The sequence below is a fragment of the Botryllus schlosseri genome, chromosome 12 (assembly GCF_051294905.1).
Source record: "Botryllus schlosseri isolate E-star chromosome 12, Bs_hap1, whole genome shotgun sequence".
NCBI lineage: Eukaryota > Metazoa > Chordata > Ascidiacea > Stolidobranchia > Styelidae > Botryllus > Botryllus schlosseri.
In genome coordinates, this window is record NC_137247.1 from 12,902,329 (window position 1) to 12,928,917 (window position 26,589).

The window sequence follows — 26,589 nt, forward strand, 5'->3', positions numbered from 1 at the left end:
GGACCCATCGACTAAGCCTTTCGTTTCTGGCCCTTATAACCCGACGCGGGAGGGTCAGGCGAAGGCACTAAAGGAAGCAATAGATATAATACCTTATTTTGGTAGTATTGAACAAGGTTTTGCCGAATGAAAATTGGCTATTTTTGTTGTTCATGAGAAAATGAATGAATTACTACAAGACAAGGCGAGTCGCACTCGATAGTAGCAAGACGGACGTCAGAGGTAAACCCCCATCCCAAGAAGTGTACATGATCGCTTACTACAGTCCGACGTGGGTAACTCCAGCGGCGAAAGACTATGATCCTAGCACTACAGCGCTGAAACATCTGCCACCCCTAACAATACAATGGCGGATGAAAGCGAGGCTGGTGCAAGTAAGACGATCGAAATCGATGGCTAACAAAAAGGGGGAGTATAAAACTGACAAACCAATTGATGCGACTTATGGGAAGTAACAGTTGCAAACTCTTCGCGCGCGAAACCAAACCGACGGAATGACCAAAATCATTGGTGAAACACCTACAACGACGCGAGTGCATCCGGTCACCACTGCGAAGGCTCTGCAGAACTCCACGGAAGACGGCAGGACCGACATCGGAACGGACTACCAAAACACGGACCACAACCGTAAGGTAGGTACCGAAACAACTGTTTTGTATTCAACAGGAGACGACAAAGGCGACTCGTCCTCGAAGAGTGTCGAACTAATGAATACTGCCTTGGAGTCAACGATGGCTAACGCATCACCGCAGCCTGGGCAGAAAAACCGAAGTTTGGGAACACCCGCTCCTGAGTATTCCCAAATATCAAGAACCACCGTGGGGAAGACAACCACAGATTTCGTTGACCACAACTATACTCGGTGGCTGCACGAACTGGTGATGATGGAAGGTGGATATAAGGTAAGAGAAATATCCTTGATCGATAGAATGATTATGGAAGGTGCAAAACTGATACCTATCATGGAACCAGTGGTTGTAATATTGGTGGCAACAGGGCTGATAGCTCTAGTGATTGTGTTATGGGTAGGTTGTATAAGGTATCGTCGACGTAGAACCTTAAGTCGTATGAGGAAAACGAGGAGACGAAACGGAACAAGTCAATGAATGGCGATAAGTGTAACACGGAACACAACGGAGAATGACAAAATTTGAAGGTAAGAGATAGTTCTAAAAATTTGAGTGTAAATACAGGATATACGTAGTTTGTATAGGAAAGTAGTAAAATATGATGTGATAATTTTAGAAAATTGTTAAGTAACCTTGTGATAGGTATCAGGAATACAAAAATAATCCCGGCGATGCATTATTTGCGATTGGTTTCAAGTGAAGTATTTTACGTAATGGGAGTAGACGGAAAAAACTGAAACCTCGTAACTAGGAATATGCTAAGTCATGGTAAACTAGTAATGTAACGTAAGAAATTAAGAAAGACAGAGTATCGTTTATAAATGGTATCAAGTGAAGTATTTTACATAATGGGAGTAAACGGAAAAAACTGAAACCTCGTAACTAGAAATATGCTGAGTGATGAAATATTAATTCGAGAGAATGGTAAAAGAAAAAGGATGACGTGTAAAGGTACTTAGTCAATAAAGTGATCACCATGAACGGGTAATGTTGGTGTATAGTTTACTAGTTCCCAAATTTTTCCATGGCAAAGAGAATAGCAAGCAATTCTTTTTCGATTTGCGCATAGTTGCACTCCGTTGTTGTCAACGCCCGTGAAGCATAGGCAACAGGGTGAGAGTTTTGCAATACACAGCATCCTAGCCCCTTTGAACTGGCATCACATTGCAGCACCATAGGTGCGTTTTTGTCGAAGTATTGTAAAACTGGCGCGTTGATCAAGGTTCGTTTTATTTTCTCAAAGCATGTCCCATGTAGGATTGGATCCCATATGAACGCGTTGTCTTTTTTTAGGAGTTCGCGGATGGGAGCGGTTATATCTGAAAGCTTAGGGGCAAAACGCAGCAGAAAATTTGTCATCGCTAAAATTCTCTGGACGCCCTGCTTATCCGTTGGAGGGGGCATTTTTATGATGCCTTCAATTTTGCTCGATGAGGGTTTTATACCATCTTTTGAGATGGTATGGCCTAAATAGGGCACTTCAGTCTGCAGATAGCGTAGTTTCGCTTTATTCAGTTTAATACCAGTTTGTTGACAGCGTTTCAACAGTTCAAAGAACTTTTTCTTATTGTCCATAGTCGCCTCTTCAACAGTGTCGCCCACACCATAAATCAAGATGTCATCCGCGACGGGCGTGATTCCTTCCAGGCCGTCCAGCGCTATCTTCAGTCTTCTCATGAACTCCTCCGGTGCTGGGCTGATTCCAAAAGGCAGTCGGAGCCATCTGTAACGACCATATGGAGTACCGAATGTAGTTAGATAACTACTAGTATAGGGTTACCATATTTTTGTAATATAAATTCCGGCCGGTCTTTAGCGCCCACTAGCGGATTTCAAAATGAGGTATGAGCACATTGTGGATCAATATGACGTCACACCAGCAAAGCTTTGTCTATCGACTAGAGGTGACCACGATCCGGTTCAGAAGTGTGTGGTTGTGTGTTGTAAGTGGTAACTACGGCCGAAGCCACATTTTCCAGCCCCCTCCCGCCCAAATAAACACTGATCTTGAGCCGATCGTAGGGTAAGCGATGCAACTTCTGAGGGCTTACTATATGCATCTGGTCGTTGAATGGATTTGAATGAATTATGTCAATAGCAGACATGGGGTGATTACTTCATGATTGTAATCGATTGCGATTACGATTACTTCTGAATGACGCGATTACGATTACGATTACAGCAAAATCAAGAAGTAGTCGATTACGATTACGATTACATTGGAAAAGTAATCACGATTACTCACGATTACATTTATTTTGCATCTTGGAAGCTATGTTAGAAGCCAATATATGGATTGCGCTGAAGAGGCCTAATGAGATAACAAACTCCCTTTAAAAGAGATGCGTCATTTGCTTGTTACGTCATAATGTACCCATTGCCCATTTCTATTGAGTTCAATTTATCGCACCCAATGATTTGCATTCTTGCCATGGCCATAATTGCCGCACCCTAAATTTCCCAATAGGGTGGGGAGCGAGCTCGAAAAAGGGGACTGAAAAAGTATTTCGTAAACCAACATAAGGTATAGAGTATTTTCGAGTGATCTAATTAACTTGAAAATCCTCTCTAAATCAGTGATTCCCAACCGCGGCTCCGAGCTAGCCTACTTGCGGCTCCCATTGACGTTGGAAAATCCAACAAAAATATTATAAAATCAAGTTAGAAAAAACAAAAAAATTGATATTCAAAAATTACACTTGCTTGGCTTGGAATCTGGAGTTTATAATTAAGGGTGGAGACCAATTCCTTTGCTGTCGAGTAGCGATTCTCTACTCAGCAACGATTTCGTTACTCAACTCACGTCAAAAAGTATGCTCACACTCAAATGCGTTTGGATCGTCACTCAAATTTAAGTATGCTCATCATCAGACTAAATTAAGTGCAGGTGGTGTTGCAACACGTTTTACAACGCTATCTGACCATCAAACCAATGGATCATTTGACTTGATTGTTAAGTTCAACGGCCGCATTGCCGGAATGAATGCTTTTTTCCCCATGATGAAAATGTTTTCATGTCCTATTGTAGTTAATGTGGCCACTGACCATGGTAATTTACAACTTGAGTTGCTATAGACATGCAGTCAGATATGAAGACATGACAATTTGTTTGTGCGTCTCACGAAAGTTTTTCTTCTAGTCTGCTACGCTTGAGCCACTACAATATCGTTTGATTATATAACAAACCATGTGGGCCGTGCTACAATAAGTCGGCAGATACGGAATCTAAAATGCAGAAAATCGGCCTGGTGTAACTGACCGTTGTAGTCGACAAACACCAAGATTACCTCACCGAGCGAGATAGTGTAATGGTTATGCGTCCAGCTTCTCGATCGGTAGGTCGTGGGTTCAATCCCCGGCCGGGTCAGACCAAAGACTCTAAAACTGGTATCCGCGGCTATCCTGCTAGGCGCTCAGCATCCATGGATAGCGTGGAGGAGAAAAATACGGTGGTGCAGACTAGATGATCTTGCTTAAAGGTCGTATCGCATCTCCATCGTCAAAAGCATCTCGATGGTGCCGGCGAAAATAAATCTGATCTCTCTCTCTCTCTCTCTCTCTCTCAAACAAACAAACTCTACAGGTAAATCTGACCATCGGGGGCTGAGGGAGGATTAAAAATCAATAGTAATATAATGCAATTTTCGACGAAATTCAGTCTTCAACTTGCGAGTACCAACCTATGGCGGACGACTTGCTGTTTTGGTCCTGATTCCATAGCTACAACTCATGCTTACATATATATATAAGCCCATGACAATGGCGGCAGGTCCCAATGTTGAGTAAAGAATTGTGAAATAACGATTGGCGCCCTTTCAAGTAGAGTCATATGAGAATAAGACGAAGCGAACATTAAATTCTGCCTTCAACCAATGATATATATGTGTATCATTGCTTCAACTTAATACAGATATTGTACTGCAAGCTGCCGTTACGAGAAACGGCAAAAACGGCTCGGTTTTGATATATATATATCACCAGCTGTTGATTTTTACTGCTTCGTTGTGGAAATCGCAATGTTTTATTTGACGGGTACAAAATTTCAAATTTTGTCCGGTGTACGTACGTACTAGATAGGCCTACTGCTCGCCAAGCAGCTACGGTAAAATTGCGTTTAACTAAGCATAAGCATAACCAAACATCAACCATAAGTTACTATTTGAAACTATAGGCAGAGCGGAGATAAATTATACTGCTCCGAAGTAGTGGCGTGTGAAACGTGTTGATAACCTGATACACAGCACGGCGGGTGTTCTTACAATGACACTAATGTACGTATATTGGATATCTATTTGCTGTGGATACTTCCTACGTAATGACTACCAAAGCTAATAGGCTACTTCTGACGTAATAATGAGCAATGGCATTTGAAAATAAGACGTTTCGTCGTTTGTGCTATCATAAACCTGGTAATGTCTCTTCCTTATTCACGAATGTTCACTGTTCAGTTTATGTCGTAGTCCTTGTACAAATAAAAAGTAATCGTTCTTTCACGAAGAAATCGATTAGATATGGGAAGTAGTCGATTACGATTACGATTACTTCGGAATTTTTTCGAATGCAATCGATTGCGATTATGTACATTATGTACGACGAACGTATATCGAATATCTATTTAGTGTGGATACTTCTTACGCAATGACGATCAAAGCTAATAGGCTGTTTCTGACGTAATAATGAGCTGTGGCGTTGAAAATCAGACGTTTGTGCTGTCACGAGCCTGGTATAATATCTCTTCCTTGTTCACGAATGTTCAGTTTATGTCATATAGTTCTTGCCAAAATAAAAAGTAATCGTTCTTTCACAGAGAAATCGATTAGATATGGGAAGTAGTCGATTACGATTACGATTACTTCGGAATTTTTTCGAATGTAATCGATTGCGATTACGATTACTTGAAAATGCTGTAATCGTCGTAATCGATTACGATTACTAATCGCGATTACCCCATGTCTGGTCAATAGTATTGGTTTTCCATATATTACTATATATGGACAGAGTTGATGATTTTGTGGCATATACACCGACTCATGATACAGCCTACATACACACGATCTGTACATCTGCATGTGTATACAATGATTGCATGATGTGCACATGCCGCTAGACAAGGAAGGTACAGATATAGGCCATGTACAGCTTTCTAAGTCTCGCACCGCCCCTCCACGCCATCACTATGCGCCAAGCGGGGAAGTCATGGATACCAATGTTACTAATCAGGTTTTTGGTCTGACCCGGCCGGAGATCGAACCCACGACCTACCGACCAAGAAGCCGGACGATTCACCATTACGCTATCTTGTCGGTTTACGCTATCTTGACGCTATCTTGTCATTTTACGCTATCTTGTACAATGTACATGGCTAAGTCATATGTCCAAACAGCCTCAACCGACTCTATGAATATACCGTTATCTTGTAATTGCAATTACAATGAAACTTATTTCTGTAACGTAATGTTATTTTTATTTATTTTTGATCACAGTTTTATCGAGGGTGGTAGTCCACTAGTCTCCATATTAAAATCAATATATGTGTTACTAAATCGCGCGCAGCGCGAAGAAAAATTTCATGTAGCATATATCTGCCCAAAAATAATATTGTGTATGTTGATTTAGGAAAAAAATATTAGCTTACTTTAAAATTCCGGACATTTAGGCATATTTTAGAAATTCCTCCCGGACGCAGTTTTAACAGTGAAATTCCGGACATGTCCGGGAAATTCCGGACGTATGGCAACCCTATACTAGTATCATCAAGTTCTACATGCCAAAATCCATTTTTTACATCACACAGTGTAAATACTTTGGCATTGTGCAATGTGCATATATGGTAACACATCATCAACTGTCGGCATTGGATAATTGTTGCGTTTTAGAGCTTTGTTCAGCGCCAGGGGATCCAGGCACAAGCGGATATCTCCAGATTGCTTTTTTACAGTGACCAGATTAGATATCCAGGGAGTATGGCAATCCACGGGAGCTATTATGTCAGCATCAACCAAACTATCAATTTTCTCCTTCACTTGTGCTTCAAGTGCCAGGGGTATTTTGCGAACAGGCATCTGTACAGGATTGATAGTGTCATCAATTTCCAGATGAAGTTTACCCTCTAGCTTTCCCGTACCATTGAAAACATCCGAAAATTGTTCACATATTTGATCAAACTCCAGTGTAGCAAAATTGGCGAATTCAGGATCCTTAGTTGGTACGCACTACGCACCAATCATGCGTGTCGAGTCCGCCCCTGAGGCTATTTACGTTCATCGTGAAATTTCGCCGCGTCGTCCTAATTGCCACACCTACAGGACGCCCAAAGTTTCGAAAATATACATAAATTCGAAAACTATGATGACTATGCAAGGCTATATTCTCCGGATAATATTATTATGTGAATTTAGGACTTTGTATTTTCGCGGATAATATGAGCTCTCAGATAACACGTTTTTGTGAATGTGAATTTGAATTCAATTGATTTATATGCGTGTTTATATCTGCAATAACACTTTGCTAACGGAAACCAGTTATTGTCATGATAACCAAAAACTATGATGTCTATGCAAGGCTCTATTCGCCAGATAATATGATTATGTCCGGGTGACAGCACAGGCCGAACACACCTAAGACACCATGTCCGAACACGCGCCAGTTCACTTATGCAATTTTATACGCAAAAACAAAGGAACTCCATTTTACAGCGGTTCGGTAACTTTATGAGATTGATCATAATAACTTTTATTGTCGCGGTGTATTTTACAGCATGTGCCAAGTAATTTATCATACTACCGTAGTAAAACACATAACAGAATTCACGCAAAAGTCGATATTGCTTTGTGATGATTTTGATGTTGTTCCATACCGATTGGGATTCGTAACATAGAGTATATCAATAGACTCCAAATAAACATTTGCACTGTATTATTTGGTTGATTTCAACTGATATTGCTTCTGCAGGACAAGTAAAGTGCGAGTTTCAAGGTTCAAATTTACGCTAATAACTCATAATTCTGTGGGTTGTCTCGTTTGATACTCGAGCAATACGCAGCTAACACATGTAAGATCCAATCTACTCTATGGTATCTCACCTCCATCCTCTTCAGATATTGGGGAATGCTTGCTCCTTGCCCATCGCTGACTATGCCAAGGTTTTCCGGGTAATTATTTAGATATTTTTGCTTTTTTGAAAGTTTGCCGTCCGACGTACACATATGGCAGTTGTGGCACATGTGTATATCAGGGTTACGCAGGGTTGCCAGATTGACCCTTTGGGGCCAAATTCCATAAATATTTGGCCCTTTTTAAAGGCAGTTGGCCCCAAAAAATTAATTTGGCCCTTTATTTTCAATATTGGGCGCTTTTTGGAAGCAGCCGAGACATACCATTAAACTCTAGCTATTCAAATAAATGTATCACGCAAATTGAGCTGACAAAGTTTATGCCAATGTCAGATTCGAGTGAAAACACTGTAGAGAAGATGAATATTTAGAATTGTTTTTGTAGAATCTAGACTGTGTTGGAATATTGTAAATACAGATTTGTGAAAGGAGAACGAAAAAGCATCGAACATGGCTGGAAGCCAAGTAGCAGAAAAAGTATGAAGAAGAGTACCATTATAGTACTTAATGATTGATAGAAATTTCAAAGAAAAAACTTCAACATAACCGGAGAGATTTTTGTTGAAAAACCTAAAATTTAAGTATATAAGTTGGATTAGTTTCAAATGTAAAGAAACTATTTTCTCAATTTTTAATTAAAATTCATAAAATTTAATCACTCTCATATTATAGCACAAAAAGTTTCATTTTGCGATTTTATATTCAGTTGGAAAAGGCTTGAAATAATAGCAGCTGTTGTAGTTGGATACAGTTGTAGGTAGTGGATTTGGTTTCCTACAACACTATCAACAATATAAAACTGGAATTCCAGGGGATTGACAATAGGTCTATGGGTAATGTTACAACGTTACTAGCGTTATTGAACGATTTGGACCCTTTTTCGGCGCTGTTTGGCCCTTTTTCTCAAAAGATGTCTGACAACCCTGAGGTTACGTTTGCATTCTTATTGTCTGACGACCCTAAGAAAACACAATATTTCAAAGCTGACACATATGATCCAATCGTGTTTGTGATATTCAGGGATAGAGTATTTACATTCTATAGTTATATCATCGAAACATAGCATGCATGGTTAATCATACCTTACTGCAGTGGCAGTGCGTTAAAAGCCCAGACTGAAAGTAAGCCGTGCTACAATTCGGCAGCAAAGACCAAGACGGGGACGCATGCGTGAGGGAGAGGCTGATGTCTGAATGAATGAAAGAATGAAGAAGTCGTCCCCAACATTACCAAAGACGAAGACTTATGAACATTACAAAAATTCGTGTCGTGATGCACATAGCCTGGAAAAGGCGAGAAGCACCACTGTAAAAATGTCAATAATAATAATAATAATGCACCACTGGACTAAAATTACACTTGTAAACCACAGCATAATTTCTGTAATTTCTATTCTTCATTTTCAATCATCTCTACCTCTGCTCTGTAACCTTTGCCAATTCTTCATCTACTGCAATGCTGTAATCTGACTTCTCCATGTATTGCATAGGAATAACAATTAGACTGTATTACTGAAATTTTAAAAATTTACTCCAATCTCGCCATTTCCCTTTGGGGGCAGGTTGCTTCCCGGATTATGTGTGTATTTACCAGTTCTACTGTGAATAAAGAATATAATATTAATACCTTTCACTAGCCTGACCGCAAAATTGGGGATGTTGATGTTTACAGTGACCGCGCAAGGAGCTAGTGTGTTCGCGCAGACTCGTCAAAACTTGAGAGCAGTGGCTCCCACTCCCAGTTCAGTCGTTCTGAAATGCCAATTCTATCTCCTATACTTATAAGGTCATGTGTAGTCAAGCAATTGGTATCACGCTCACGCTGCGTTCCTGTAGGGTTTGTGATAAACAGCATCATCATCATCATCATTGGTTTATTAGCAATTTTATCAGTTCAATACACCACAAAAATGCGATACAATGAAAAGACAGGAAGATGTCGAAGCGACAAGTAGCCTAGTAGTCTATGGAATCTGACACCCACCTTGGCCTAGGCGATGTAAAGAGGAGGCATGCACACTGAATGAAGTAAAGAAGATAGTATAGAAGAAGAATGCGACAAGAAATAGGGCGGCATGTCACGGGAAGCGAGATCGATAGGTCAGTCGTGGTCCGGTAATCTTGAGGATGGACTGTATTTATTTAGTAGTAATTGCTTGTATTTCGACTTGAATGTGGACATGCTCGTCGACTGTCGGATGGCCGGCGGGATACTGTTCCACACATCAGGTCCGGCATATTTGATGGAGCGATGATCTTTTCGGTCGATCATATGATATTTGGACGACGTGGACGCGCGTGTGTTGTAGGCCTACTTGTGCGCTTTTGATTCAGAGGTAAAGAAGTCATTGAAATATTCGGGGCAACGACCGCAGTGAAACTGATACATAAACTTGGCGATTTCTAGTTTCCGCATATCTTCTATGTTTAGGACGCCGAATCTCTTCAGCAGCGACTTATTGGATGGGCAGCCAGGCCCCTTTGGGGCCCTAGCCATGATTCGGAGCACTTTATGCTGTAGTTTCTGCAGTGGCTTGAGTGCATGCAGTTTTACTGGCAGCCCCCCAACAGAGGATGCCATAATGTAACTTCGATTGGATTAAGGATTTAAAGAGTATCAGAAGAACCCATGCTGGCATGAAGCGCCCAAGGCTGTAGAACAGGCCGCACTTCGGTGATAATTTAGTTTCTAGGGACTGAATATGACTCTTCCAGGACATGTTCGAGTCCAGTAAAACTTCGAGATATTTGGCATTATCTGTGTTGGAAACGGGCTGACCAGCGATATTAACGGTTAGGTTATTTTTTGAATTAACTGTCAGCAATTGCGATTTCGAGGCGTTTATGCAAAGGTTATTCTGGGCCGTCCACTCATGGACTTTGGGCATTTGGTCACCAGTCAGGGCATCCAGCTCTGCCGTCGAAGATGCGGAAGAGAGGAGGTGAGTATCATCAGCGAACAGTGTGGTGTTCAATGAGGAGGTTTCAAAAATGTCGTTGACATATAAGGTGAAAAGGACCGGTCCAAGTACTGAGCCCTGGGGCACACCACAGGTCACCGGGTGAGGTGAGGAGAGGACAAGGTGTCTGAGATCGCAACCATTTGTTGGCGTCCAGTGAGGTAACTTTTCATGAGCTCAAGTTGTGGGCCCCGAAGTCCGTAACGCGCCAATTTCGAGATGAGAATTTTATGATCTACGCAGTCAAACGCTTTTTTTAGGTCGAGAAAAATGCTACATCCCAGCAATATAATGATTATTCTTGAAAATAACATCATAGCCTTTACAAACATCATACTATTCATATAGAAATTGGGAAAACTTTTGATATTTCAAAGCGAATTCTGTAATGCTGTATTTCTTGAAATGCGGGGTCGAGTCTGGAAAATCCGCGCCGCCAATTTGATATGAACGAGTGCCGAAAGTCCATTTCCACAAAGATGGTGGCGACAACTTCGGGTATGGTCGCAAGTCGCAAAATTGACATCAAAATTGTGAAACATATTTTCAATGAGCATTTGAATGAACATTCTGGAATAGCGATTATGTACATCACAGGAGAATATGGTTTTTGCAACAAATTTTTCCAAAACCCAAACAAAACATCTCTAAACAGCAATGGGTTTGCATACTAGAATATTTCATCTGAGATGTTTATTGTTCATATCTATGTGGGTCCCGAAGTTTTAGCAGTTATGGAACGAAATTGCCTCGTGATTTCTCTAATTTAAAAACAAATACAAATTAGGTTATCACCCATTTTGCAAATTTGGAGGTTTTGCGCACCCCCGGTTGAGAAGCACTGGCGTGTAAACTGTTATGTGACTGCTAAATGGTGGCATGGATGCGTACCGTTCTTTATGAGGTATTGTATTTATGTTATATGTTTTGTCCCATAACATTCAACGATCTAATGAGATGTGTCCACTGTCCATTCGTAGTCAGAGAAGATGAGATTGCAGGATTAGGATATTGATTGCAGTCATGCGACATCTAGAGGGAATAATGATGGTCAGGTGATCAAAGCATAAGACAACTGAATAATGTATTCGCTATTCATATGGATATTTCTTTCACCTAACATATCGTGCTGGCAGTCATCACGGTGTACCGATGACGTGAAGCGATCTTGCACTGTTAGTTATGCAGTTGATGTTCACTATTTATGGTTGAACTAGTGCAGCAGCTGCTATAGCTATGAAATACAGTCGCCAATAGCTCTCAATCTGCAGTACCATGTAGTGCGGGTGCTTCTTGATATGTATATTAGCTTTAATTGTGAGAAAGTATAGTCGGACGGAGCTCTCTTGCTTCGGACACATCATGCGATTCGGCCGAGACCCGATGAAGTACGCATACGAAAAAGAGAATGAAAGATAGTGGAAATGACGAACAGAAAGACAGTCAAAAGAGGAAAATAGAGCACTGTTACAGTGTTACGTCGGACCAAGCATTGATGCCATGCAGACGACCGAGGACAGTGAGGTCGGAGGTGGATGTTCATGAATTGATAGACCGCACTTTGTCGTTTCCTTTCCACATACTCCTATCTGTTCATCGTTTTGTGACTTGTCTGTGGCATGCACATTGCACAACCATCTGAATGTAGCGTATATCATGGACTGACAAGCCAAGCCGACTGAAAAATATAGGTTACGGTATCCGACCCACCACAAATGCTATAATATGATTTGCTGTTATAAGACTGGATTGACTTGTATGCATGTGAAAAGCAGGGATATCTAGAACTTCTAGATATCCCTGGTGAAAAGTAGGCTAACCCGTGCGTCCTGTGTTGTAAATGCTTGTAATATGGCGTTATGTGCATGTGCCTAGTTTCCGGTGGTTAGAATCCCTGTAATATATTTGATGTGCCGAGTCTCAGCGTCACACCTGTGTCTGTGTGTATTCAGTAGAGTCTTTGGTGTGCACAAGACGTCGATTCCATATTGGGATGTGACAGATTTCAATTTCACACAGTAGTGATATGAGGTGTCAGGCGCTTTTCAGCTTGTCACACCTGAAAATCGGCTCGTTAACGCAAGCAAAATTTTCATAGTGTGCAATTAAAGGCACTTTGATTCGACTATGGGCGAATTGTGCATCACTTTTTCGGGCATCTCATGCATGCTTATTACAGCATCGGCATGTAACGGTAAATCTTGATGCCATCATCGGTACTTTTATTTGTAACTGCTGAACCAAAGCATGACAAGCTCAAAATATTAACGTTGTAAATATTGACACTTAACCGACTCAGATATACAGACTATCCTGAATGATTTCAATTCTGTCAGGAGATTTATGTCAAAATCGGGCCTGGTGTATCCTATTTCTTTAGGACAATTGTGCACAACGTTTGTACATTTCCACCGAGCGAGATAGTGTAATGGTGATGCGTCTGGTGACCGTGCGGTCATATCGCATCTCGATGGTGCAGAGGAAAACAAATACCCCCCTTTCTCTCTAGTAGTGGCACAGGTGTACTGTAATGTCTTTCAAAATTCAATCAATTCGAAACCCAGGCCAACGCAAAGAAGTTAGGAGATGAAAACTCGCTCACCAATATGCGGAGATTTGTGATAAAACTCTAATGACTCCATGAATCAATCTGTAGTGGCAGCCTGTTGTATCTGTATCCCTGCATATGGTCCGAGACATCAGCTATACAAAATTTGGGTTAACTGATTGAGCATCATCTCGTGTCCTGCAGTGAGGTATATCTCTAATATAATCCTTGTCCTGTGTAGGTATAAACCTGGATTTTAGTGTAGTAATGTTAGGCGTAACAGTTTTTAGTCATGCCTTCCTGAAGACAGAGATAAAATCTATGCTTTTAATCAAACCTTCACGTGTCTATTTTCCATGTGGATAGCTGTAAAATAGATCGGGTGATTGTAGGTTAGTCTGTCAATAGTGGTGATCTGTATTTGGTAAAAGTATGGAATCTTCTGGACGTGCATACGGTGCGGGGAAAGCCGGGGAACCATTCCATCCTGTAGAGTTCGTCAAACGACCTAGGACAATTTTAAGACTTTTAAGCTGGGTAAGAATTTGATTTTGACTTTACGTCAGGCTACAATTGATTGGATAGCGTATTGAAATCAGTCCAACTGTTCTTTGATCGACTGTAAGGAATTTACTCTAATGGTGCAACTTGTACAGTAAGATATGCATTATGCAGGTCCATGGCCACAAACTGCTACTGCAATATAGGTTAGGCTACAGAACAAGTCTGCATACTTACTATACTACCAGTATATATACTGGTATACTATATATTTTGCTTTTTTTGTCCAGTTGATATTACAATAACAGAAACACCTTGAAACAAAGCCTAGTCAGTGAATTGAGACGCACAAATGTGTTCCGATGAACTCTATTCTCACTTTGGTTTTGTAAGTGCGGTTTTCAATCCATATGATTAAGTCCAATACCTCCCTTAATCCGTTTAAGTTGGACCGTATTCTGATTGATCAATTTTTCTGTTTCAGATGTTCGCAATTATAGTATTTGGATGCATTGTATCCGAAGGTTATCTCAATGATGAATGCATTTACAATGGAGTAAGTTGGTGTGCTACTGTGCTATGATGTCAATTCATGTTGCAGCTAACTTATCCCATCCCTTCTTACATTTTCGTTTTGACCTCAAGTGTAAAGTATGGTTCTAGTTTCTAGTACTAGTTTAGCATCTCACCAAGAAACTATTGCCAAAATCAGCCGCACTTAACAGTGAAGACTTCTGTCATTGAACGTATTGCATTGTCCTAGGAAGTGAGCCTCATCTCTTTTACCATTGTTTCAGGATGTCAATGCATGTCATTACGGTGTGGCGATTGGAATCATAGCCTTCCTGGCGGCCACTGCTTTTTTTGTGAGCGATTTGATCTTTCCTAGTATTACAAGTGCAGAGAAAAGGAAAAAAATAGTCATGGCCGACATGGGCTTTTCTGGTAAGACTGTCTAATTCCATTGTGTTTTTGTTTCTTTTTTTTCATTAAAATTTTACAGTTCAAATTCAATAAATATGGTCTTTAGACCTACGCATTCTGTTCTTTGCGAAATCGTGTAAGGACTTGGTCATTAATCCAAGTTCAGGGAATTGTCTGATAGAAAATCATTTTACGTAATTCAAACCGCACAGTAGGCGCAGCTCTAAATGATAGACTGAAATAAGCAATGAATAGTTGTGCAGTGTGCAAAGCGAGCCAAAATTTACCCCAATCTATTGCAAGATGTATATTATATGTGATCAATGTGATCATACTTATTATTATATTCTATTCTCACTGTAGTATGTTTTTTAGGTAGTATATATGCATACACAGAAGTCATTTTCACTATGTGCAGAGTTTCAAAAATGCTGTTGTTCAGCCTAATTTGGGTTTTGTTATGGTGCCAATCCTGGTTAAAAACAATTACTGGCACCGTGTTTTGTTTATGGTAACGGAAACGTTGAGTTACGGTATCAGCCTACGTGTCCTATCGGTATCAACGTGTTTCCTTGTTTCGTTTTTGAAAATCCGAAATGTTTTTGACTCCGCTACTGAAATTGCTTAGTCGAGGCTTGGTTACGTCGTCTTGAAACCAAGTCATTGAAACTTACTTCCATAAATTGATTGGTGCAATATAATTAGAGGGGTGGTCTGTGATATTTGATCACCTTGACAGCCAAAAGCAACATTTCTGCAATTGCTAAAATCTGGCATTTGACTGGATCTAGGGATCTACACTGGTTTAATCTGCTCAATTACCACAAGTCAAACTGCTAAAATTCAGTTATCTAGCACACGGCAATATTGCTTTGCAGTCTCGTGGCAGTATGGATTTATTGACTTCCTATGGTTGACCATTAGGGATCCACTAGAAAATATTGATTTCACTTGCTACTATCTGCACTATTGATTGAGCTTAAGCACTGTGTGTCCCATGAAAGTTGATTTCGTGTGGAAGCAGATGCATCCGACATAATCAATTGTGCTGCAAACTCTTATAATGATGCGTAATATTTGGTGGTGTGAGCTGCATATGGCTACCAATCGATTTTTCAAAGACTTCATACGAGTTGTTTCACTTATTGAGTATTGAATTTTGATTCTTAAGGTAGTACACTAATCCTATTGTCTGTGCTGTTTCTGTTGCCCCTAGTTTATATTCACCAGAATTTAGGCTTGACGCGTCGCCTTGAAGCAATACATTAGTACCACACTGATGACTGACTATTTTAAATCTCGGATTCTATTAGGTGTGTCATTGCTACTGAATTGAATGGGTAGTGTTGTTAGCCGATCGCGCCGAATATCATCCAAGGTACTCCAAGCCTACGCGTGTCACCAATTTCGTGTCAGATACGCTGCAAAATTACATTAAGTACTTTCCCTCTTCTGAATTCCTATTTATTATTAATGTCCATGCGATATATCAAGCACAGTCTTATTGTCTGCATGCATTAATGAGCTCTGTGTTACAAGCTGTTTGGTTCACTGGCACTGCTGGTAAGTTCAGGATATCCATATCCTCGGCGAGGTGTCCGCACAAGTCATTGGAGATCCTTGTCCGTGTGTGAGCAATGAGCATTCATCAATCATCTATGACTTGAACCAAAAAAAAAATTATTCTTCATGGACAAAATATATCAATGTGAAGAGAGCAGTTTCCCTATGATGGTGCAGGCACAAAAATATCAGTATTGCATGCAATTATACTTGGCTATGTCAGAAATAGATTGATTATTCGTGCTGTACTCAAGATCCATGCTGATCTCAGAGTGGAAATTGCTACAGAAACTTCTGTGATAAACCTTTTTTTCAAATAAACCTGTTTTCTTTGTAGGTTTTACGCCTTATCTCTTTCGTCAGACTGTTTTTCATTAATATTATATCATTTTTTATTTCAGGTTTGTGGACGTTCCTCTACTTTGTAGGCTTCTGCTATCTCACAAACGCCTGGGCTAAAACTGATCACGAGGCCAACAACAACTTCGGCAAAGGCAACGCGGAAGCGGCCATAGCTTTTTCGTTTTTCTCTATGTTTACATGGGTGAGGCTCGATACAATTGTATGCTGTATGGCTCACTTTTTCCTGACAGGTCTCTGGTCACTCGGGTCTCATGTTACTGGATAACTATCATAAAATTATGTTCACTTCTTCCGAGGCTCATCATTGCAGTTTAAAAATTTTATTGTGAATACCTTCATGAAATTGTTAACAATGCCCTAGTCTATTATGTGAGCGGCAGAGATCTCGAGTGCTGCATAGTGCATAGGTCATCTCAAAGCTATCTGAAATGCGTTGTTGCCTGGTTGCTGCTGGAACATCTCATTGAATTTGATCCAAAAACTTCTTCAAAATCTCCTAACTCGGTGTTACATAATAGTCAATTTCTTATTGATCACTCTCGTTATAATACAGTCTCTTGAACGATTGGCTAGAAATCGGCATTGTTGCGAACTGTCGTTCGTAACATTGCAATAGGTCATTGTCATGGTCATTGTATTTCAGCGTTCTGAGTGTTCGAAACAATACCAATTGTTGATTTCAAAGTGCAATTTTGAGGTAGCTCTATGATTCTAGTGCCCTATTAAGATTATCGGAATCAGCGTGGCAGTAATTTATTTACAAGACCTATTTTAAGCTATAACATTACCGTATCTCTTTGGGAAAGCTACCAGAAATTGTAAAATTGTTATCTGCTTGGCTAATGGTGCACTGGGTGCAGTCATGTGTTTCGCATGCATCCGTTAGTTCTTGATACACAAAGTCTGCTTGTGTTCCGGCGCAATAGGCAATAACACTATCCCTTTGATTGTATCAATGTCGCAGGCCGGGCTCACTTACCTCAGCGTCAAAGACTACAGAGAGGGCACTCTGTCGGCGTTTGCTCCCACCTACACAGACCCGAGCTTGGACCAGAGCAGTGCCCCGTACAATTCCTTCCCCGGGGCGGAAAGCGGCATGCAATCGTCATATCAAGACCCACCGTTCAATCAGAAGGAAACTGTGCCTGAATATCAACCGCCTACTTATTGAAAGCCTGGCTCTGTGACATGATGGCAACGATTCCACGGTCTGGATCATAGGAAGAAATCTTAGTACGGAATACGGATTATATAACTGTCCTATTGTAACCCTATATTTGAAAGCATAGCTCTATGGTAGGACGTTTTTCAGTAAGAACTGTTGTGTTGTAGAACCGCTTCGCGTCGCGGCAATATTTTTATGGCGCCTTGATAGTGTGTAATAACACCACCCTGTCTCATTCATTTTGAATAATCGGTGTCTCGATTTTATTTACGAGCTTTTAATCGGCTAGGATTGTGTCGCTAGTTTTTCTGTCGACTGGCATTTATCATTTAGTATGGCATCCACGCTCCATGGAGCAGGTGATTGTGTTTAAGCATTAAATTGATAACATATTACCCTATTTATTTTAAGTTGTAGCCCATCCCGATCCAGACCATGCAGTACTAATCTGCTGTCGATGCCCAAATGCTGTTGCTGGTTTGTGATATTAATACTTTGGATTTGTTACCTGGTTATCAATGGACTTATCCGAAATAATGTAAATGTGAGTGTGTGACAGGGTTTCGCCAGAATGTCTGAGATTGGTCTGAAATCCCCGAGGTCTTAACGAGCCAGAGGCCTATATTTGAGGGTGTCGAGGAAATTTTGCACTGTCGTTCACGGCCGAGTTGGCATAGATCTGTGTGTTTCTGCACCGCAATCGGTGTCATCCTTTACAATTGTGACTTCCAATGACCCGATATTGCTTATAGTTCACGAGTATTGCTCATTTGAAGCAATCATGCGCAGTCCGGGATGGGATTTACTGGGTTGATTCCGAATCAATCCCGTACCAGCCGCGATGGCTTGATCTATACTGGTACAAACCCCATCCTGAATGTGTAATTTCTGTTTAGTGGGATGTCCGAAAATGATATTTCCCCATTGATGAAATCCCGTATCCCTACAAGCTGTTAGATATTTTTTAATGTTGCACATTCTGCTCTCTTTTTAAATTTTGCATCTAGAATCTTGTCAGGGCTAATGTACAGTGTCGATGTTTTATGGGCTGTATCTGAATGCGTTGTGAACTATGACATATCGACCTCGCAATCTCGGTACTGACAATTCAGTAGTATTTGTGAAGCACGTCAGTTGAACATGGTGCTATTTGACATTCTTTTTAGTGCCGCCAAATCTACGCCGCACACAGTTCCCGCGCGGCAACCGTTTCTTCTTCAAACTTTGTAGTGGCAGTTACCGTGTCGCAAATCTTGTGCAGTCCCGGTTAGCGTATGCAAGGTGGTGGAGCACTTATTGTATTTGTTGGGGTATTTTCGCCATGCATGATCTTAGGAACGGGATTGCTATGGTTTGAAATGAAATGAATTCATGTATCGCATCGTCGTTCGGTAATATCACTTCGTCCATTGCTATTGTATTATATGAAATGTTGGAAATTCTTGTGGCGAAAATTCGCGCAGCGACGTAGTGGATGTTTACGGCAGTTTATGAAGACGCAAAATGTCGCCATGATTATAGTTACAATCAGTGCTGTGCAGTCGGAGTTTCGGTAATTTTTTTCTTTGGAGTCGGAGTCTTAAAAATGTTTTAGCACTCCTTGGAGTTGGAGTCACGATTTTCTGATGACTCGTCATTGTCTCGAGTCATTTTCTCAAAATACGGAAATGACTCTACTCGACTCTATAGTCATGTGGTGTATTGACTCGACTTGGACTCGAGTCATTGCGCATGACTCGAAACTCAGACGGCGAAGACCGACATTTCATCGTAATTTCGAAGAATAGTGAAGTAACCACACTATTGGGATTTCGTTTAATGGTACTGGTACTTGAAAATGCGACCTGAAACTGCCAAAAGCGAGGAAATAACAAGTAGATTGAATTTCTAAACTTTATGGTACGACTGAGCCGATTTTCTATCTAGCCATTATAGCGAAAATGGGAGATTTTGGTCAAAATAGCCCCATGCGTTATCTCGAAAACAAGAGCCCATTTGAAGAAAAAAAACTGAGGTCATATTCGGAATCAGTGCCCTTCAGAACCCCCAAAACCACTCTTACTCTGTCTGCCAAAATATATGTGTTGACCAGTGTTATCGGAGTGTTGCGGATCGGATCTTGGTTATTTCGAGAAACCCGCACAGGAGTCGAATCGGATTCACACCAGAGAATTGAAAAAAAAACAGGGTCGGAGTCGGATGAGAGAATTTGCCGATCTGCCCTCACTACAGTGTGTTTACAATGGTTTCTGACCCGAGTGAACTTTGCAATGCTCAAGGGTGTAGAGCAGTGGTTCTCAACCTTTTTGGCTTCGCGGACCCCTTTTGACCGTCGCGGACCCCCTCAAGTTTTAGTACAATTTTTGCTCTATTGTGGTGCAACCTTCATCTGTCTTGTGCAAATATGAACTGTATAGGCTTGCAATAAACAGCAAAATATTGATTTTTCTTGAAGATAACATTATACTATTTATGTATAAATTGGTGGACTTTTGTTATTTCAAAGCTAATTTTGCTACTGTATTTCTTGAAGTACGTGGTCGTGTCTTGAAAATCCGCGTCTTCGTTTTGATATGAACGAGGAATGCCGAAAATCATTTTCACAAAGATAGATGAAGGCTAATGCAATATTAACGCATAACGCTTCCGACGATACTTTTGGCGTGATCACAACATTTATGGCACCAAAATGAAGAAACACATATTTTATGAACATATCACGTCCAGCATCTAGCGCAGAGACGGGCAACATACGGACCGCTGGCCGGATTCGGCCTGCAACGACATTTTGATCGGCCCGCAGAGAGTTTCTACGGCCAAAGTGAAATCCTAATCTAGAAGTATAGACAAATTTTATGCACCAAAGAATGGATCCAAGTTTCTAACCAGAGAAAGAGTGCCTTGAAACGATTTGTTGTGTTCGGGTTTGCATATATATTGACGAGCAAACATTTTCGACCATGAACAATTGAACATTAACGAGACAAGGCTGCATACCAATATAACTGGTGATATGAATTACGGGGTTGGAGCGTAATGCTTTGATAGCAACAAAACACTCCTTGTTCATCAAAAAATCAGCCTTGTCGATAGGGCATCCGCAATAAAAATCCTCAAAATCTGACAGCCGAGCTTTAAGAGTATAGGTATATCATTGTCCGATTTATGACGAGTGTCAGCCGAAAATATTCGGGTTCATTTCAATATGAAATTACTATTCAATTGTATATTAACGTTCTGTACCTCCAAGAAGCTGTTCCATGCATTGGGCCAAATTATGGAAATACTTCGGAAATTTTTATTTCAAACGACTGTTCACTAATTTGATGAGACTGCTAACTTCAAATTGAGAAGGTTTCGCAGACATTATGTAGTATTATCACTTAGCTTCTAGCTGTCTACTTAGACAGATACCTTTACAAGTCGGATTCGAAGTGTATTCCCCACAGACCACATGCTTGTCTGTCATCAAAACAATACGGAACCCATCGCTGCTCAATCAAGCATATAATAACACCACATCTCCCTTTTTTAGGGGAAGAGACATCGACACTACTTACATTATATACAAGTCACAATACAGCAGCGATAACAATATATACAAGGTGACACTACCCCTGCAAGGTTAGCAAGAGCAGGGCATTTACACTTAACAGACAGAGTCACCAGGGAGGTAGACTACTCCCAAGGTGTACAACAGGTTAGGGGATTATTCTGCCCCTGATCTTGAAACCTGTGTGTGATCAATATTGCTCAATAAATCGTTGTGGCGGATTTCTGATTCTCGAGGATCGTCTCGCGGGATTCACTCCGGCAGGTTCAGTTGAACCGTTGGCTTCTTGATGGTGTCCTGGTTTCTTCGACGCTACGAGACAATATTCGACCGGTTTATTCTGATGCGGAACAGATGGTTTTGGTTCCTCCGGAGGGTTGTACTTCCGTAAGTGTTTTCGGTTACGCCTCATTAGTCCATTGTTCGTCTCAACGATGATCGCTCTAGGATTTTCATGCATCTCCTTGATGATACCCATCCTTTCGCAATCAGGAATGTATACATGGTCTCCAATTCCGAATCTATCATTCTCAACCACACGATGTCTTTTATTGTAACTCGCAGCCATTTTCTGTCTATACTCCGTCTCCCTTTTTCGAAGATCTTCGACATCAACAGTCTGTGGCCGTAGCTGGTCAGGATGACAAATCACCTTTGTCTTCAATCTGCGTCCCATGCTCAATTGGGCGGGCGATAATCCGGAGTGCAAGGGCGTGTTCCTATAGTTCAGTAGCGTCAGATAGACATCATCTGTTTTCTTGAGCAGGGCCTTTATAGTTTGCACTCCTCTCTCGATGAAGCCATTACCCTGGCTATATTTTGGAGAAGAGGTTAGGTGCTGAAAATTCCAGGCTCTGGAGAACTGAGAAAATTCAGAGGAAACGAAGACCGAAGCATTGTCCGTAAGCAAGACATCACAGATGCCATGATGAGAGAACACATTCTTGAAGTGAGAAATTGTGTCCCGTGACGAGATCGTTTTCTTTACTGAGAACAGTTCTATGTCTCTGGAGTAGTAATCCATGATCAAAAGGTAGTACTTGTCCTCCAGTTGGAAAAAATCAGCAGCAATTCTAGCCCATGGGCGTGTCGGAAATTCGGTCCCCATCATCGGTTCAGTTCGATCTCGTCGATGCTTTTCACAGCGGTTGCAGTTGAGTACTGCATGTTCAATGTCTTTTGAATAACCCGGCCACCAGCAAGCTTGTGCTGCAAGTTGTCTGGTCTTGGTTATTCCAAGGTGCGATTGGTGAAGGTGCTTCAGAACATCTTCGCGCAACGGCGGTGGTATGACGAGTCTGTTGCTTTTCAGCAAGAGATTGTCATGTACTGTTAACACGTCTCTGAGATTCCAGAAGATACGCACCGGTCCATTTAAAGTTTCTTTGTTCTTTGGCCATCCTCTAACAACATATGTCATAACAGTCGACAGTGTCTTGTCTTCTTTAAGAGCATTCTTTATTTCTTCCAGGCGTCGGTCAGTAGCAGACAGCCCGCTGACCAGAGCACGCACACATGCTTCCGCTTCCTTGTGAAGATCGGTGTCTTCGATGCCATCCGTTGTCGGCAAAGGGCATCGTGATAGCGCGTCTGCTGTGTACATCGACTTTCCGGGCGTGTGGAAAATTGCGAAGTTATAGGACATCAGCCTAATTTTGAATCTTTGAATTCTGACAGGTAATTCGTCAAGCGATTTCGTTGAGAGCAGAGGCACTAGTGGCTTGTGGTCAGTTTCAACTTTCAGATCTTCAATACCCAGTAAGAGTTCTCTCCAGTGCTCCATTGCCCAAGTGATTGCCAAGGCCTCTTTTTCTATCTGGGCGTACCGTTGTTCAGTGTCGCTCATTGATCTGCTGGCATATGCGACCGGGCGAAGGTTATTGTCATCTTGTCTTTGCATCAGAACGGCACCAAGGCCGTAACTGCTGGAGTCAGCTGAGAGCACAGTTTCCCTGTCTGGGCAATACATGGCTAATGTAACATCGGAAGACAGATCGCGTTTCACTCTTGCAAACGATTCCTCTTGTGACGGACCCCAGTACCACTCAACCTTCTTCGCCAACAATTCTCGTAACGGCTTGGTCAGTTCCGCTAGGTTGGAGCTAAACTTCATGAGCTGGTTTGCCATTCCCAAGAACCTGCGAAGTTCAGTCTTATCAGTAGGAGCAGCATAATTCACAATAGCCTGCACCTTCTTTGGATCTTTGCTGATACCATCTTGGCCGATGACCTGACCGAGATATTCAAGTTCAGTTGCAGCAACGATGCATTTCTTCTCATTTAGAGTCATGCCAGAGCATTTTAGACGGTCCAATACAGCCTTCAGCGTCTCATCGTGCGTAGTTTGAGTGCCAACTACTAGGATGTCATCCATATGGCAAATCACGTTTGGGATTCCTTGCAGGATTTCACTGATACGTTTTTGGAACGCTTCCGGTGCGCTCGAGATGCCAAATGGTAAGCGACGAAATTGATATCTCCCAAACGGTGTGATAAACGTTGTCAACTTTCGACTTTCAGGGGCGAGCTCAATTTGATAAAATCCAGAGTTTGCGTCCAGCTTAGTGAAGACCGTCCCCTTTGACAGTTGCCCCAAAGTGCTTTCGACTGTAGGCATAGGGTACAGCTCCCTTTTTACCCCATTATTGAGCTTGGTTAGGTCTACACACAGTCGCACCTTTCCGTCTGGTTTGGCTACGACTACGATTGGAGCACACCAATCTGTAGGTCCCGTCACTTCTTCTATGATACCGAGCTCTTCAAGCTTATCTATCTCCTCTTTGAGTTTCTGGCGCAATGGGATTGGCACACGACGTGGCAAATTCAAACAGAAGGGCTCAACGCCGTCTTTCATGTGAATAGTAAACGGCTCACCCAGTTTGCCAATGCCTTTGAATAGCTCTGGGTATGCTTTCTTGACGTCATCTTTGCTCCGCAAACGAGTCTCAGGGGTAAGTTTGACTGCCCTGATGGATACTTGAACATCCTGGCACTCTTGAAGAAGTCCAAGTTCCAGTATAGCAGGAGCGCCAAGGAGTAGCTTATCCGCATCCGATACAATGTAGACTTTCTCTGTTAACGCCTTGAAGTCGGAGCTGAGTTTCATCCGTACAAAACCAACAGTATTGAGAGGTTGTCGATTAACTCCAATGAGCCGTCTATCAGATTTCTGTATAGGCCCATATTGTCTCTTGTACAATCGCCGCGGCATGACAGACACTTCTGCTCCAGAGTCAACAATCCATTTCAGAGTGTTGTTAACGACTCTCAACATGATAGTCCACTGGATAGTCTTAGTAGCCTGTGCTGAACCTACCGATGCTTCTGCTTCCTGGGTTTCGCCCACACTTCCACACATTGCGTCTGGAAGTTCTTCCTCGTCATAACACTCAGCGCTTGGTTCTTCCTCAATCGTTTCGCTATCCAGCACGCATACATTTCTACTTCTGCACCTTTCCTTATAATGGCCCGTTCTACCACATCTGTAGCATTTTACTGAGGCTGCTGGACAGAACCCTCTGCCTCTTTTGTGCCGTCGACCGCAAAATGTGCAGTTTATTATAGGCACAGTTTCAACTGCAGGCTTCTTAAAAGTTTGAGGTCTCGCTTTGTTGGCCACCGCTTCTATTGCTGTAGGTGCAGATCTCCGATCAGCATAGCTCCTTCTCGTCTCCTGTGTAGTCACAACGTCGATAATCTTCTGAGACGTTAGCTTGTCAAAGTCGATTTCCGATAGCTTGTACAACATCTCAGAATCATCTACGCACCCGACAATAAGTTTAGCCCGAACGGTTGCGTCGTACACTGCTGGAGGAAATTGGCATTTTCGTGCAGCCTTTCTGACTGCATGTACCCAAGATGCAAATGATTCACCCTCTTTGCGTTGTAAGAAATGGAAGAATTGAAGGTGTGCTTCAAACCTGCCATCCCGAACCTTGAAACGTTCATCAAACTTCTTCAAGACGGTATCAAGGTCAGTTTTGTCTTCTGCTGCAACTGCTTCCACACCGTCTGATTCTGCGACTGCTTCAGCAAACACGAAATCCTCGTATATTTCCTTTCCTTCATTGCCTATGAATTGCTGTAATAATCCAACTTTCTGGCGCCCAGGTGATTCAGCATGACCTGCTGCATCGATAAAGATCAGGAATTTCTTTTTCCATTCCAGCCAGGCTTCTGCCTCATTCACGGCGCCTATTATTGTGAGATCCCCCGGACCTAATACATAGGCCGCCATAATCTAGTTATTAGGCTAGTTCGAAGTTATCCGCTTCCACCATGTAGTATTATCACTTAGCTTCTAGCTGTCTACTTAGACAGATACCTTTACAAGTCGGATTCGAAGTGTATTCCCCACAGACCACATGCTTGTCTGTCATCAAAACAATACGGAACCCATCGCTGCTCAATCAAGCATATAATAACACCACACATTACGAAGTCACCTTGATTGACGTTACTATCTCCATATTTTTATTTTTTCCACAAACCCCAACAAAACATCTTTAAACGGCAATTTGTTTGTATCAGCAGGTTATTGGAAAATTGGCAATGAAAATGAGTTTCCACACTACGACAGTCCATGTCAGACGATTATTATGATGATATGAGTCATGAGGTTTTAGCATTTGTGGTGCGAAACTGCCTCATGCTTTCTCAAATTAAAAAATAAAATAAAAATTAGGTTATCAACCATTTAAAAAATTTAGAGGTCTCGCGGACCACCTGAAATAGCTTCGCGGACCCCCAGGGGTCCGCGGACCCCCGGTTGAGAACCGCTGGTGTAGAGACATTTTAGGTATGACTTGTCATTATTCTGTTGAACTCCAACATGTTAGGTGTGTAGGCTGTTTTTCATCATCATTGGTTTATTAGCAATTTTATCAGTTCAATACACCACAAAAATGCGATACAATGAAAAGACAGGAAGATGTCGAAGCGACAAGGAGTAGTCTATGGAATCTGACACCCACCTTGGCCTAGGCCAGAGGTCTCAAACACGCGGGCCGCATGCGGCCCGCGACGACATTTTAGATTTTTATTACTTTGACTATAGAATGTAAACGATGTAAGGCAGTCGATATCATAATAATCTGACATATCCAATGTAGACTACTTAGACGTAGCCTACATATCTCTATCAGCTGAAGCATATTGCGCGAAAATTGGTAGGGCCCTAATACATTCTGTGGACCCAGTTCTACCCTTACAAGTCAAGGAAAGGCTGGTGTGTGCTCGCTTGTACCGAAGCGCATAGAAAAAGTATCAACAG

The 26,589-nt window shown here is 41.7% G+C and overlaps 1 protein-coding gene across 2 annotated transcripts in view; it reads left to right on the top strand.

Moving 5' to 3' along the window:
- LOC145452044 (ras-related protein Rab-18-like) overlaps window positions 1-26,589 on the top strand; it is a 220,346-nt gene that overhangs the window by 87,556 nt on the left and 106,201 nt on the right. The window contains exons 2-6 of one of the 2 annotated variants that reach the window (XM_080330259.1): window positions 13,613-13,785; window positions 14,234-14,305; window positions 14,547-14,694; window positions 16,638-16,780; window positions 17,564-17,823. The exons of the other annotated variant lie outside the window; for it this stretch is intronic. Coding sequence (XP_080186385.1) covers window positions 13,681-13,785; window positions 14,234-14,305; window positions 14,547-14,694; window positions 16,638-16,780; window positions 17,564-17,770 — 675 coding nt within the window. The 5' untranslated portion in view covers window positions 13,613-13,680 and the 3' untranslated portion in view covers window positions 17,771-17,823. Of the gene's footprint in view, window positions 1-13,612; window positions 13,786-14,233; window positions 14,306-14,546; window positions 14,695-16,637; window positions 16,781-17,563; window positions 17,824-26,589 lie in introns of those variants that run through there. 2 annotated transcript variants of the gene reach the window in all.